The sequence below is a fragment of the Cryptomeria japonica genome, chromosome 6 (assembly GCF_030272615.1).
Source record: "Cryptomeria japonica chromosome 6, Sugi_1.0, whole genome shotgun sequence".
NCBI lineage: Eukaryota > Viridiplantae > Streptophyta > Pinopsida > Cupressales > Cupressaceae > Cryptomeria > Cryptomeria japonica.
The window spans coordinates 504,317,002-504,330,294 of NC_081410.1; the positions used below are offsets into that span (position 1 = coordinate 504,317,002).

Consider the following 13,293-nt stretch of genomic DNA (forward strand, 5'->3'; position numbering starts at 1 on the left):
GCTTAATCTTACAATGTATGGGTATAATCTTATATTACATGGATCCAACATAGAATCAAAATACTGAAATTCAAATTTTCTATCTCTTGCCCTTTTCCACTAGCTATTCAAAGTCAACTTGGTATATGTCTATATGGCAATTAATTATTTCTTGGTATTTAAAACATCCATTTGAGCATTAAATAATCATTATTTGAACATCATAAGCATCAAGAAGTATCTAGACTTGAAACACTAAAAGGAATAATACTTGCATCAAAATTTACATTTAGATCACTTGCATGATTGCTTCTTATCTACCAAAACTTGTCCAATGACATCAAATTAATCTTGCATGGGGATGACTAAGGATAACACGAACCCTTACAGTTCAACAATATTCCTAAGATATTTCTAAATACCACTAGTCCTTGCACTTCAATAGACATTAGAGATAGGGGTGGATCAAGTTGAGAAGACATATACATAATGGGATCAATCCCCTACCTTAGAACATTTTCACAAAACATAGGTTTGATCATGCACAACATATATTTTATTTGCATAGAATCCCAATTTTGTCATAATTCCTAAACAATAATCATAATGAGAGTGTCTATTTTTTATATCTAAATAAATAAATTATATGAAACATCATTTTCTATTGAACATTGATTTATTACATCATTGATTTTTCCCTCTTTATTATTTTTCAATAGGATGAAATAAAATAACCCAAATAATCTATTTTATAAAATCCTTTGCAACATGATAACAAAGGTTATTCTTGTGAAATAATTTCATAACTCTCTTAATACCCTTCTATTTCTTTACATTTTATTAAAGAGGTCATCCATAACATGTGGATAGTATAGCAATTTAACAAACAAGCATTATATCTATAAGAAATTAAAAATATAGTGTTAAATATTTTGTTGGTTCTTGATGTATAGACTCGGTCCCACTAATCTTTATTTTTTTGTTTGGACTTGGACCCACTTAAACTTTAAGGGGGTGTCTTCTATCAACCACTTGTAGTGATGAAAGGATGTGCAAGGGGCCATGAGTTGGATTTATTAGAGTTAAATGTTTTATTGGTCCTTGATGCTAAATGCCTAATCCCATTAACTTTTTGTTTTATTCTTTGTCTTGTTTTTTGAACTTGGACTTACTTAACCTTTAAACTTGTAACTTCTATCATCCATCTTTTTAAAGAAAATATCTCTTTTTATATCTAAATAAATAAATAAAACTATATATAACATCATTTTTATAGAATATTGATTTATTACATCATTGATTTTCCCCTTTCTATTATTTATAATTGCATTTAATAAACTAACCTAAACAATCTATTTTATAATATCATTTGAAACATTATTAAAAAATTGATTCTCAAAAAATAGTATCATGACACTCTCTTCATACACTTATTTCTCTATTTTTATTATAGACGTCATCCATAACATGTGGATAGCATAGCAAATTAACAAACAAGTACTGTATCCATAAGAAATTAGAAATATAGTTGTTAAATATATTGTTGGTTCTTGATGTTTAGACTTGGTTCCACTAATCTTTCTTTTATTGCTTGATCTTGAACCCACTTTAAGAGTGTATCTTCTATCAACCACTTTCATTGATGCAAGGATATGCAAGAGTATGCAAACATTCCACAAAAATATTAGAATTAAATGTTTTGTTGGTTTTTGATACTAAATGCTTAGTCCATTAACTTTTGCTTTATTTATTTATTTTTAATTTGACTGGCTTAAACTTTAATGATGTACCGTCTATCATCCATCCTTTTAATGAATACTAATTTTTTTATAAAAAATAATATAACCATTACCACCAGTCGGACCTGTCAGATAATTCAAAGGATACATTCTAAGGCTCGACTCATGATCTTATATCTTGTAATGCAACGTGCAACACACATCCAATGCTTTGTCAGTATGCAGAAAAGCAAATTCTAATATCAATACATGAAAGCAGGATGGATAACATCCAGTCAAATATAAGAGCTTTTGAGTCAAAAAGAAAAAAGTGCTCTGTACAGTTATACAGAGACTAAACATACTGTAGATCACATGGCAGTTAAATTCAGGTGGATATGAGCTGCTTAACATTGATGGGGGAGACTTGATCGACAGATCCTTCATAGAAAGCGTCAACGAGCATCTGAGACACGATTTGGGTGGGATGGTAGAGATCCCAGAACAAGTATTCTCCCCTGTTTGAACAGTATTTTACTACTGGTAAACAAGGGACACGAGCATTCAGCTTTCCTGCCCCACAGCACGCGTTAACCACATCTTTGAAACCTGCTCAAATACACATCATTAGCTACTATTCATATTTTTTTTATTTATGTACTGTTGGACTTAATAGAGCCTTCATTGCAAGAAATCTAGACAAGATGTACCGTATACTGAGGGATTCTGAAAGTAGCTTGATGTCACTCCATATGTGTTACAAAATGCATAGGTGAAGCCTTGCAGATTTGGTGTTAGTTGTGAAGAGAGGAGGGATTTTAAGGCATCATTGAAGTCTCGAGCCAGATTGTTCACCTCCTCAACACAATCCCCCGTTTTATTCTTCTGACTGCGTTGGGATGGGCAACAACCAACTGTTCCAACTCCCACACTAACAATCCTTCGCGCTCCCAGATTATATATCCTCTGCAAATTGTTAGTCATATGCCAACATCAAAAGGTGAAGCAACTGCAACAAAAATGCAATCATAAAATCCAACTTTCTAGATAGTGCAATCATTTCAATCTCCTTTCTAGATAATGCAATCATTTCAATCTCCATAGGCTGATGATAGATCAGATCAGAGAATGTGATCTGAAACGTCAATAGAAGAACACTCGCAATCAAATTTAGAAGAAATCATTTCTGGTTTTTATTATAAATTACCTCCAATTGAGCCTTCAAGGTGGAAATGAGAAGATCTACGTACTGCTGAGGTGTATACTTGGCTTGCAGTTTAGAATTTGATTTAAAATAGCTAAACAGGTCATCACTTCCAACTACCACCACAAACAGAGACTTTGCCACCAGTTTTTCAGCTTCCGCACTGCCTAGTTGGGCTGCGAGATTTCCATATACTGTTGCATAGTATTCTACTTGCTTGTTCATCGAAAGACTTCCCCCCTGGAATTTAACATTTACATTTGGGTTATCATACAATTCCCTAAAAAATTAACTTTTACATGTGGGTCATCGTAGAAATCCTCAAATTTTAACATTTCAAATTTGGGTTCTAATAAAATTCCTGAAATTTCAACATTTTACATTTGGGTCATTATAAAATTCCTCAAATTTTAACATTTTACATTTGGGTCGTCATAAAAATCCTCAAATTTTAACTTTTACATGAGAATCATCACATCTCAATCAACAAATGAATTCAGCAGCATTCCGTAAAAGGGCTTACACTATTTTCATCAAGAATTCCGGCTCCTCCAGAAGCAAAATTGACTCCATTCAAAATACTGCTGCTGAAGTTTGCTTGACCTTGAAGGGAAAGGTATGGAAGCGGGCTCCCACCAAAACCAAGCTTCTGTCCTGCATTCAAATGCCCAAGCTTTACACAAAACCTAAGAGTTAAAAGCATTGTAATCACAACACAAGATCCTGAATTTTAAACTTGCCTACGAAATCTGCAGAGTTTAGACCGTTGCTGAATCTGCCAGTTGCTTTCCCTGCAGGATAATCCACACCATTGTGAGGGAAATTTGCTTTAACGAGGGATAGGAGTATGTGGTTGTTGTTGCCCACATCTACCAGAGAGTCCCCAAAGATGAACAAGGCAGGCACCAGCTGTGCATTTTGTGCATCCACATACATGGATGCAATTATGAATGCTGTTCTCCACAATCTTGACAACATCAATTCTTTTCTGTCGTCCATTTATGACATAACACCATGAGAGTGGAGATGGAGCCCTTCCATTAAAGCAACCAATATATATATCTGATTTAGTGGTCACAAGTGCACTGTTGCGCCTCCTTTTCAAGAAAGAAGCGACCACATTCACACTTGAGAATTGTGTACAAGGAAGAAGTTGGAGGCTTTGACAACATGATCACAACAGACAATGAATTGATAAGGCAAATCTTTTTTTTCTTGTTTGCCGACATTGAAAATTTCTTAGCGTGCTGAAGTTAAAATCTATTTAATTGTTTATCAATCCAACTATATGGCGTAATGACTGTATTCGGCCAGAACAATTGGCGTTTATCTTTACTCAGTTAAGTTCTGTGTTTTTCTGGAAAAGGGGTCTTTCTGGAGATGAAAATCGGAATAGTAGGATCGTACGACTAGCTTTGTCCTCGCTTCCATAATTCCACATAAAATTCCAACGGACGAGTAACTCTTGTCTGTCTACCAGAGGAATTAGTGCGCCCAAAGTTTTAAACCTTCCAATATGTATCCAGCAGCGCAAAAACCATTCCATAATAATTCAAGGTAGCATTTGCACAGAGATATGAGGTGTAAAGTTTGTGCTCAAAAGAGAATATTGTTATTATTAATATAATTACATAATTATATTTTAAATCAGAGAGAATTTTTTTAATAAGTTTGTAGATTATCATTTATAAAATAATATTACATATATTCATTAAAAAAATAGGTGGATAAAAGTCATATCATTAGAATTCACACAAGATTAGAGCTCGAAGCATAAAAACATAGAAACAAATATAATGTAGTTAGATGGCTAAAATAATAGTAGAGGGGGAGGAGGAGGAGGATCTCGATCACTCAGCTTTCCCCAAAACACCAATGGGGTTTGAGGTGTCCATGAGAGGGTCCTAGCCATGATCAATTTTTATTTTATTTTTTTCTTCTTATGTAACACAAGTTGACAATATGACAAGAGTCAACTTGTTGGAATCAAACTAGTTAGATGCATTAGTATTATGTCATTCAAAGGTTCCTCCTATGGGCAACAAGGAGTTAGAGCGTCAATGAGCAAGTCACAACCAACCTTCTTGATCATAGTCCCTTCTTACAACCAAGAGAGAAGCCTAAGAGGTAAAAAAATCCTTCCACCACAATGCTTGCGTGAAGGTGAGTGGTCCTTGAAAGAAGAGGGAGACAAAGAAAATCTAGCCACTACACAAGGTGCATTGTCACAATGGTCGAAGAGCACTTGTAAGTGGACCATCTCAAGTGTGACTTTGTTTACTTGCACTTGAATCTATAATAAACATTAAAAAATATCATAACTTTAGAATAAAGTGAAACATGCCAATCAACTAAACAACTAGCAAAAATAACTAGATTTCTATCTTTCCATATGCTTAAGAGAATATTCACCTTGAAAGCATGCCAAATATGGTTTTAAATTTATGAGGGATACGAGGCCAATCCCCTAAAAGAGCCATGTGCCTGTTGTTATATGGAGCCTAATTAGACTCTAAGGTTAAATTTTTCCCACTTTCATTAGTGCAGTTTCCCCCCAAATTATTCAGCGGGGGTTTGGAGGCAATGCCCCCAATATGGGGTCCAGGGGCAACGCCTTCGCAGGGGTTTTTGAGGGTAGTGCCCCCAAAAGCTCAAACGACTTTTATTATTTTATAAAGGCGTCATGAGTTATTTTTCTATTGGCTGACATATACTAAGCCTATTTTTGTAAGCAACATATGTCTTGTTAAAAGAGCTAAGGGTTAGGGTTTTCTGTGGAGATTTTTTCTAGCATTTTGCAGAGGTATTGAGTTGCAAGAGATTGATGGTTGTAATTAGTTCAATTTGCTAGATAATAATATTGAACTCTATGTTTGGTGGATGTAGCCCGAGTTTGGGTGAACCACGTTAAAAATTGTCTCTTCACTGTTATTATTTCTATGTTTTTCATTCCCCTGTTTAATCTTTCTTGCATTTAATTGATATTTTCTACATGCAATTCCTAACTGTGCCAAGAAAAATGTGATGCAGGAGCATTTTTTTTAGTTTGTTTCCTGTTTTGCAGTTTCAACATTTTTTTTTGCGTTTCTTTGTATTTGATCACCGGATCTTGCAGAGTTGGATTTTGATTGTGGACATGTTCATCTACCTTATCCTAAGTTCGCAGGACATTTGGATCTTTCTCTGGCAAGTTATCGCCTTCGAAATCTGAGACAGTTTTCTGGCTTGGAACACCATAATCATTTGGACCTATTTGCTATTGGCAAATCTTGTGGATATCTTTTGTAGCTTCAGTTCGTTGTTTCCAACGTTCCTTGGCATGTGGTCGACCTTCCCTTGGGTCTGCACTTCATTCTATGGATTTCTTGGAGGGATCTCTTTGGCAGAGGCCGACCTTGTTGTTTTATATGTTACATCTTGTTCTTCGGCATTTGTTTCATCTTGGACCAACACGGATCATTCTTGATCATATAAATCAATGTAATTAAGCATCTAAAAATAAGTTTTTAGAACATAGAAGATAGATTTGAAGGTTAGGAGGTCCGGAGTTGGCTCACCTTCATGCTTGAGCCAGATATTGCAATTGAGCATGTTTGTAATCAGGTGTGTGAGCCGAATCTGGTAAGCCCACATTTTGTCGGCAATTTGTAATTGATTTTCCTGATATAATAAAGAATATTCTATATTTCTTCCATCACGATTGTTTTGTCTCTGCTGTGTAACTCTTGTTGCATGGTTCAGACTATTCTCTTTGAGGACTCTCCTGTCGTGACTAAACCAAAATGTTTTGGCTTTAAGAGCTTGAAAAAATCATGGATCCAGATCTTGTCAGTCTATTTTGTCATTGGCACCAAGTAGCTTTAATCAAGCATCATATTGTTTTACAATTCTTAAAAGTGGTTTCAAGGTCATGTTCAATCTCAAGTCATTGATTAAGAGAGTCATAAAAAATTGAAGTTTTCTCCAAGGTAAGAAGCCATAACAAGGTTGTTTGTCTATATTTCAAGTTTATAGATTATGGTTTAAAATTTTTAAGGGGATTCATAGAATTCATTAAGGTTTTAAATACATTAATTAATCCAAAAAATGTCAAAGATCCACGTTCATGCATATTGGAGGAAATAAATTAATAAAATGTTTTGAGCTTTTTTAACCAAGTCAGCCGCGTTTAGGGTTTTCAACAATGTTTGGGATTGCCACAATTTGTTGATGGTTTCAACCTCCATGAAGCATGAATGCCAAGTAGTTACAACACTTCTATAAACTTTTGAAGCTCGAGGATGTGAAGATATGAGTTTATCTCATGTTTGACATGTATGCAACCCAAGCTCTTTGCTTGTTTCTATTTATTGACTTTAAAGAGGTATTATTAGGTAGTTGTACATAGCAAATGCATCCAAAATAAGAAGAAAAGTGTGAAAATGATAGTAGGGTTTCTTAAAATATTCATGTTCCTTCTATATGAGAGCATGTGAGAAGGTCCTTTAGTTTTCATTAAAAAGATTTGTCATATCACGGGTTTCTTCATCACTGTCATAAAGGAAAGCTTTCAATCTTCATTGTTGGGTGTTTTTGAGAAGATCTTCTAATGATTTTGCTAGAGAAATTTTTCATGAGGAGTTGAATGAGGTTTATATAATGGGAAATAGTGAAAGGAGGTCCTATAGAAGATAAAAAATCCTTAAGAAACCCTCACTAAGCCCTTATTATAGTTTAAATTTTCAATGAAGATCTTCTATGTGAAATGTGTGATGGTCCAAATTTGTGTCACTCTTGAGTTCCATGTATTGCTTTGTTGTCCATTGAGACCCTTCAAAACCTCTGCCAACATGTTGTTGTTGTCAAGATTGAAAAAACTATTTACAAGCTTGTGTTCTAGCCTCCATGGTTTTCATGAGAATATTTTAAATTCCATGACATGAAAAATTGGTGATGTATGAAAACACAATAGTGGATGAAGGATTGGAGATATATTTTTCTTTAAACCTCAATGCAAAGGGATTGTAAATGATAGTGGTAATCTTCATGCATTGTACAATTAATTGAAATTTGTGACAAAAAGGAGGGCTAGGGTTGAGGACTACCTGTGACAATGTTATGGTTTTTAAAAGTAGTCTTTATTTCATTTCATCGCCTCAAAGAAAAAATAATGAAAGTGCACAAAAATGTCAAGTAAACACTTCAATGCCTACATGCATACACAATGAAGAAACTGTGAAAACAATTAAAAAGAATGCAACAACAAACAACATGACTATCCTCGAAATGATAGAGTTGTGAAGGAAAAGGGATGCTTGTGATAGTGAGAAGGAAAGTCGCTAGAATTACTTCAAAGTTTTGCAGATATTCTTTGCAACAAATAATAGTGATAGTGTCAAATGAACAAGAACAAGGGTACAATAAGAAAATGTGCATTAGTAGATTTCAAAACCAAAACATCAATGCACAGCATGTATGAATGAGAAACGTGAAGACAATCTGAAGAAGCTTAATACACAAAAATGAGAAAGTAGTCATCCATAAGAATACTCTATATCCATAAGAAAATGGAAATATAACTACAAAATATTTTGTTCTTTCCCGATATTTAAACTTGGTCCCACTAATCTTTATTTTATTATTTCGTCTTATTGTTCAAACCCACTTAAAATATACCTTTGATTACCCACCTATTCATATTCATGAAATATACTAAGAATCCCTTCGGAATAAAATCCTGAGATGTGACTAATAATCTTATATTCTATGTGATGCAAGGTGCAACACGCATCCAAAGCTTTGTCAATATGAAGAAAAGCAAATTTTAAAATCAATAAACAAAAGCAAGGTGGACAAAATAAATATAAAAAGCTTTAGAGTCAAAAAAGAAAAGTTCCTTGCATAATCATATAGGTAACACTCCTTCAGGGGGATTAGACATGCTGCAAAATTCCATGACAGTTAAATTCAGGTGGATATAAGCTGCTTAACATTAATGGGAGAGACTTGATCGGCAGATCCCTCATAGAAAGCGTCGACGAGCATCTGAGACGCGATTTGGGTGGGATGGTAGAGATCCCAGAACAAGTATTCTCCCCTGTTTGAACAGTATTTCACTACTGGTAGACAAGCCACACGGCCATTCAGCTTTCCTGCCCCGCAGCACGCGTTCACCACATCTTTGAAACCTGCTCAAATGCACGTCATTAGCTACTGTTAATACCTTATTGTTTATGAAATGTAGGACTTAATGGAGCCTTCATTGCGAGAAATGTAGACATGATGTACCGTATACAGAGGGATTCTGAAAGTAGCTGGACACCACTCCATATGTGTTACAAAATGCATAAGTGAGGCCTTGCAGATTCGGTGTTAGTTGAGAAGAGAGGAGGGATTTTAAGCCAGCATTGAAGTTTCGAGCCATATTGTTCTCCTCCTCAACACAATCCCCTGTTTTATTCTTCTGACTGCGTTGAGATGGGCAGCAGCCTATGGCTCCAACTCCCACGGTAGCAATCTTTCGTGCTCCCAGATTATATATCCTCTGCAAATTGTTAGTCATATGCCCACATCAAAAGATTAAGCAATTGCAACACAAAATGGAATCATAAAATCCAACTTCCTAGATAGTGGTTAATAAGATTACAATGTTTCTTGTTTTGATTACAAATTACCTCCAATTGACCCTTGAAGGTGGAAATGAGAAGATCTGTGTACTGCTGAGGGGTATACTTGGCTGGCAGTTTAGAATTTGATTTGAAAAAGCCGAACAAGTCATTACTTCCAATCACCACCAAGAACAGAGACTTTGCCACCAGCTTTTCAGCTTCCGCGCTGCCCAGTTGGGCTACTAGATTTCCGTACACTGTTGAATAGTATTCCACTTGCTTGTTTGTCGAAAGACTTCCCCCCTGAAATTTTAACAGTTTACATTTGGGCCATCATAAAATTCCTAAAACAAATAATTTGTAGCATGTGGGTCGTCATAAAATTCATTAAAAAAATTAACTTTTACATGTGGGTCATCATAAAATTCCTGGAATTTTTTAACTTTTACATGTGGGTTCATCACGGCCTCAATCAACAAATGAAATCAGCCCCTTTGAGTAGAAGGACTTACACTGTTTTCATCAAGAATTCCAGCTCCTCCAGAAGCAAAATTGACTCCTTTCACAATACTGCTATTGATGTTTGCTTGACCTTGAAGGGAAAGATATGGAGGTGGGCTCCCAGTAAAACCAAGCTTCTGTGCTGCATTCAAATACCCAAGCTTTTCAAAAACCCTATAACTCAAAAGCATCATAGTAACAATACAAGGTCCTAAATTTTGAACTTGCCTAAGAAATCTGCAGAGTTTAGACCATTGCTGAATCTGCCAGTTGCTTTCCCACCAGGATAATCCACACCATTGTGAGGGAAATTTGCTTTGAGGAGGGATAGTCGTATGTGGTTGTTGTTGCCCACGTCTACCAGAGAGTCACCAAAGATGAACAAGGCAGGCACCACCTGCGCATTCTGTGCATCCACATAGAGGGCTGCAATTATGAATGCTATTCTCCACGTTCTTGACAACATCAATTCTTTTATGTCTTCCATTTATGACATAACAGCATGAAAGTGGAGATGGTGCATGCCCTTACATTAAAGCAACCAATATATATATATATATATTAGTCGTCACAGTTGGACTGTTGCAGAGTGGAGTGCGCCTCCTTTTCAAGAAAGGAGAGGCCACATTCACACTTGAGAATTGTGTACAAGGAAGAAATTGGAGGCTTTGACAACATGATCACAACAGACAATGAATAGATAAGATAAATCTTTCATTCCTTGTCCGCCGACATTGAAATTTCTTAGCGTGTTCAATTTGAAATCTATTTAATTGTTTACCAATCCAACTATGGCTGGATTCAGGCAGGACAACTGGCGTTTATCTTTACTCAGATAGTTGAGTTCTGTGTTCTTCTGAAAAAAAAGAGTCTTGCTGGAGATGAAGATCAGAATAGTAGGGTCGTTGTAATTATAGTGTGTCCTACCAGAGGAATTAGTGCGCCCAAAAGTTTCAAACCGTCCAACACGTATGCTGCAGCACAAAACCGACTCCAGAATAATACAAGGTAGCATTTGCACAGAGATATGAGGTGTAATGTTTGTCCATATAAGAAAATGATGACATATACTACAAATAATATAAATATAAATAATAATAAAATAATATATATTAATTTAAATTAGTATAAATCTATATTTTTAATGTGAAATGATATTTGTGGGATAATTTTTTTTTCCTCAAAAAGTTAAAAGAGAATAGTATTCTCATTCATTAAATATAATGATTAGAAAAATTAAGGAAAAAGTTTAAAGGTAGAGATTTGACTTGTTAAAAGGGAAAAGTTCCATGATTAAACATAATGATAAGAAAAATTGAGGAAAAAGTTTAAAGATAGAAGATCACTTCCCTCAATTTCAATGATATACAATTGGGCTAGAATCAAATATTTGCTCTAAACAGTTTTATAAAATGTTGAAATAACTCTGGTGAGTTTAATAGTTAATAGGTAAAGGTAAAGATTTAGTATGGTGTGAGAATTAGATCTTTTTACTTGGACAATATCAGTTGAGGTTTATTTGTGTTCATATTCATAAAAGATTATAAATATTTACAATTTGAAGTAAAGGTTATTAACAATTCAATAGTATTGGACCTCTAAATTCATTAAGTTTATTATTATGTATATATTGTATCTACAAAGTGAATGATTTTAAAATAAGAATTTGATTTTGGGGTTCAATATTCTATTAAATCTAAAATAGATATTCATGAGTCTAGTAAGGTGGATATGGTGTAGTAGAAAAATCATTTAATAAAGAATGGTAAATTTAGGCTTTATTTTTAGTTCAATAGAATTTTAATACTAAATTTTGAGTGCCTCTATTTAAGACGACAATCAATGGAATCATGAGGAAAGGAAATTGACAAAATCAAAATTAAAAACCAACATTCAAATGACCTAGCAACAACTATACTAGTAATTGTTGGCATTTGATGCTCCGGTGAAGATCGGTGATGCTCGATACATGCAAATTCTTAGGAGTTGTCATTGATGGCAACTTAGTCAGTTGTCTTGATCAAGTATGAAGATTTGGCTAACCGGTGATCTGGAGTATGTCTTATGTAATCAGCCTACCTGGTAACACTCTGTTTACAATTCTTGAGGTTGATCTCACTTTCGGTGGAGTAGATTTTGTGTTTGGTGATTAGGATTGATTGGTAAAGTATCTAGAGATAATAATCATGCTAATTAACCCTTCGGTATTGATTCTGACATGTGATTGAAGATCCGGTATCCGGTAGAATAGCAAAGCAAGTTATTCTTCATATTTATTGATGTAGCGTGTATCTGAAATCTCTCAATTAATTCCAGTGATTCCGATGATTGGTAATGTGTTCGAGGTGATTGGCAAGATCTATAGGAAGCGTGTGATTGTGTGTTTTAGGTCCAGTGCAAAGTTTTGATAAGGATTGAAGCTGACTTGTAGCTACATGTTTCATATTTTCCTATCTCATGAACCTGACATGAAGGAAATTGATTTTAGTGTATGCGAATATATAAGATCGATTTGGTTAATGATTTTTGGTAATGAAGAAGATGTGGAAAACCTTTTTGTGGCATTTGAGCATAGTTTCACTTGCACATTTTTTATCTCAGTTGATCTGGTGAGTAGAATAGAGCAGAGCAGAGCATACAAGTAGATTAGTGACAGTGGATCATTTGCACTTAACCGGAACTGATTCCTGACATATCCAAATGTTATTTACCAGTTCATTTCTTATTGTAATCTTTTGTAAACAAGTGTAAGGCAGTGTGCCTTCCTCCGGGATTGTAGCCATGTTTTTGTATTGAGCAGTAAGCTCTAGGTAGTGTGCCTAAATGCAAGTGCATTCCCCTTTTGTAATATATTGTTTTGCTACTGACCATAGTGGAATAATATTGTGGGTTCAAATCCCACCATGATTTTCCCATTTGGGTTTCCACATAAAAATCTTGGTGTTATGATTTTGTGGTTGGTTGTTTTGTGTTTCTGCATTTCAGTTTCATGCTTATGCTTTTGGTGGTTTAAGGTTAAGTCCAGAAAATTTATTAACCAATAGAACACTGATTCATCCCCCCCTCTCAATGTTCATTGATTCCAATAGTACTGACAAAGATAAAAGTAAAAATGGGGAAACAATTGGAGATTTATTAATAATAAAAATAGAAGTGGAAATATAAGGGCAACCATGATGTCACATCTTAGGGAAACTAGTACTAGTTGATGTATCAAAATTATATAAAGGGCCTCACAGAGAGGATGCTTCTAATTTGGGGAAAACCACTTTATTAGAAAGTTTCCTACAAGGAAAGGATAAAG

At 34.8% G+C, this 13,293-nt stretch overlaps 2 protein-coding genes across 2 annotated transcripts; both read right to left on the reverse strand.

The window, feature by feature from the left end:
* Nucleotides 1–1,863: 1,863 nt before the first annotated feature.
* LOC131052858 (GDSL esterase/lipase At5g55050) lies at nucleotides 1,864–4,311 on the reverse strand. Its single transcript, XM_057987500.2, has 5 exons — nucleotides 3,642–4,311; nucleotides 3,425–3,555; nucleotides 2,905–3,141; nucleotides 2,408–2,663; nucleotides 1,864–2,306 (listed from the first exon to the last, which is right to left on the reverse strand). Exons 1-5 carry the CDS (start codon nucleotides 3,898–3,900, stop codon nucleotides 2,086–2,088), a joined length of 1,104 nt encoding a protein of 367 aa, XP_057843483.2. The 5' UTR covers nucleotides 3,901–4,311; the 3' UTR covers nucleotides 1,864–2,085.
* A 4,431-nt stretch (nucleotides 4,312–8,742) lies between these two features.
* LOC131052859 (GDSL esterase/lipase At5g55050) lies at nucleotides 8,743–10,528 on the reverse strand. Its single transcript, XM_057987501.2, has 5 exons — nucleotides 10,218–10,528; nucleotides 10,001–10,131; nucleotides 9,555–9,791; nucleotides 9,169–9,424; nucleotides 8,743–9,068 (listed from the first exon to the last, which is right to left on the reverse strand). The coding sequence occupies exons 1-5, from the start codon at nucleotides 10,474–10,476 to the stop codon at nucleotides 8,848–8,850; spliced, it is 1,104 nt and encodes a 367-aa protein (XP_057843484.2). The 5' UTR covers nucleotides 10,477–10,528; the 3' UTR covers nucleotides 8,743–8,847.
* Nucleotides 10,529–13,293: the final 2,765 nt, after the last annotated feature.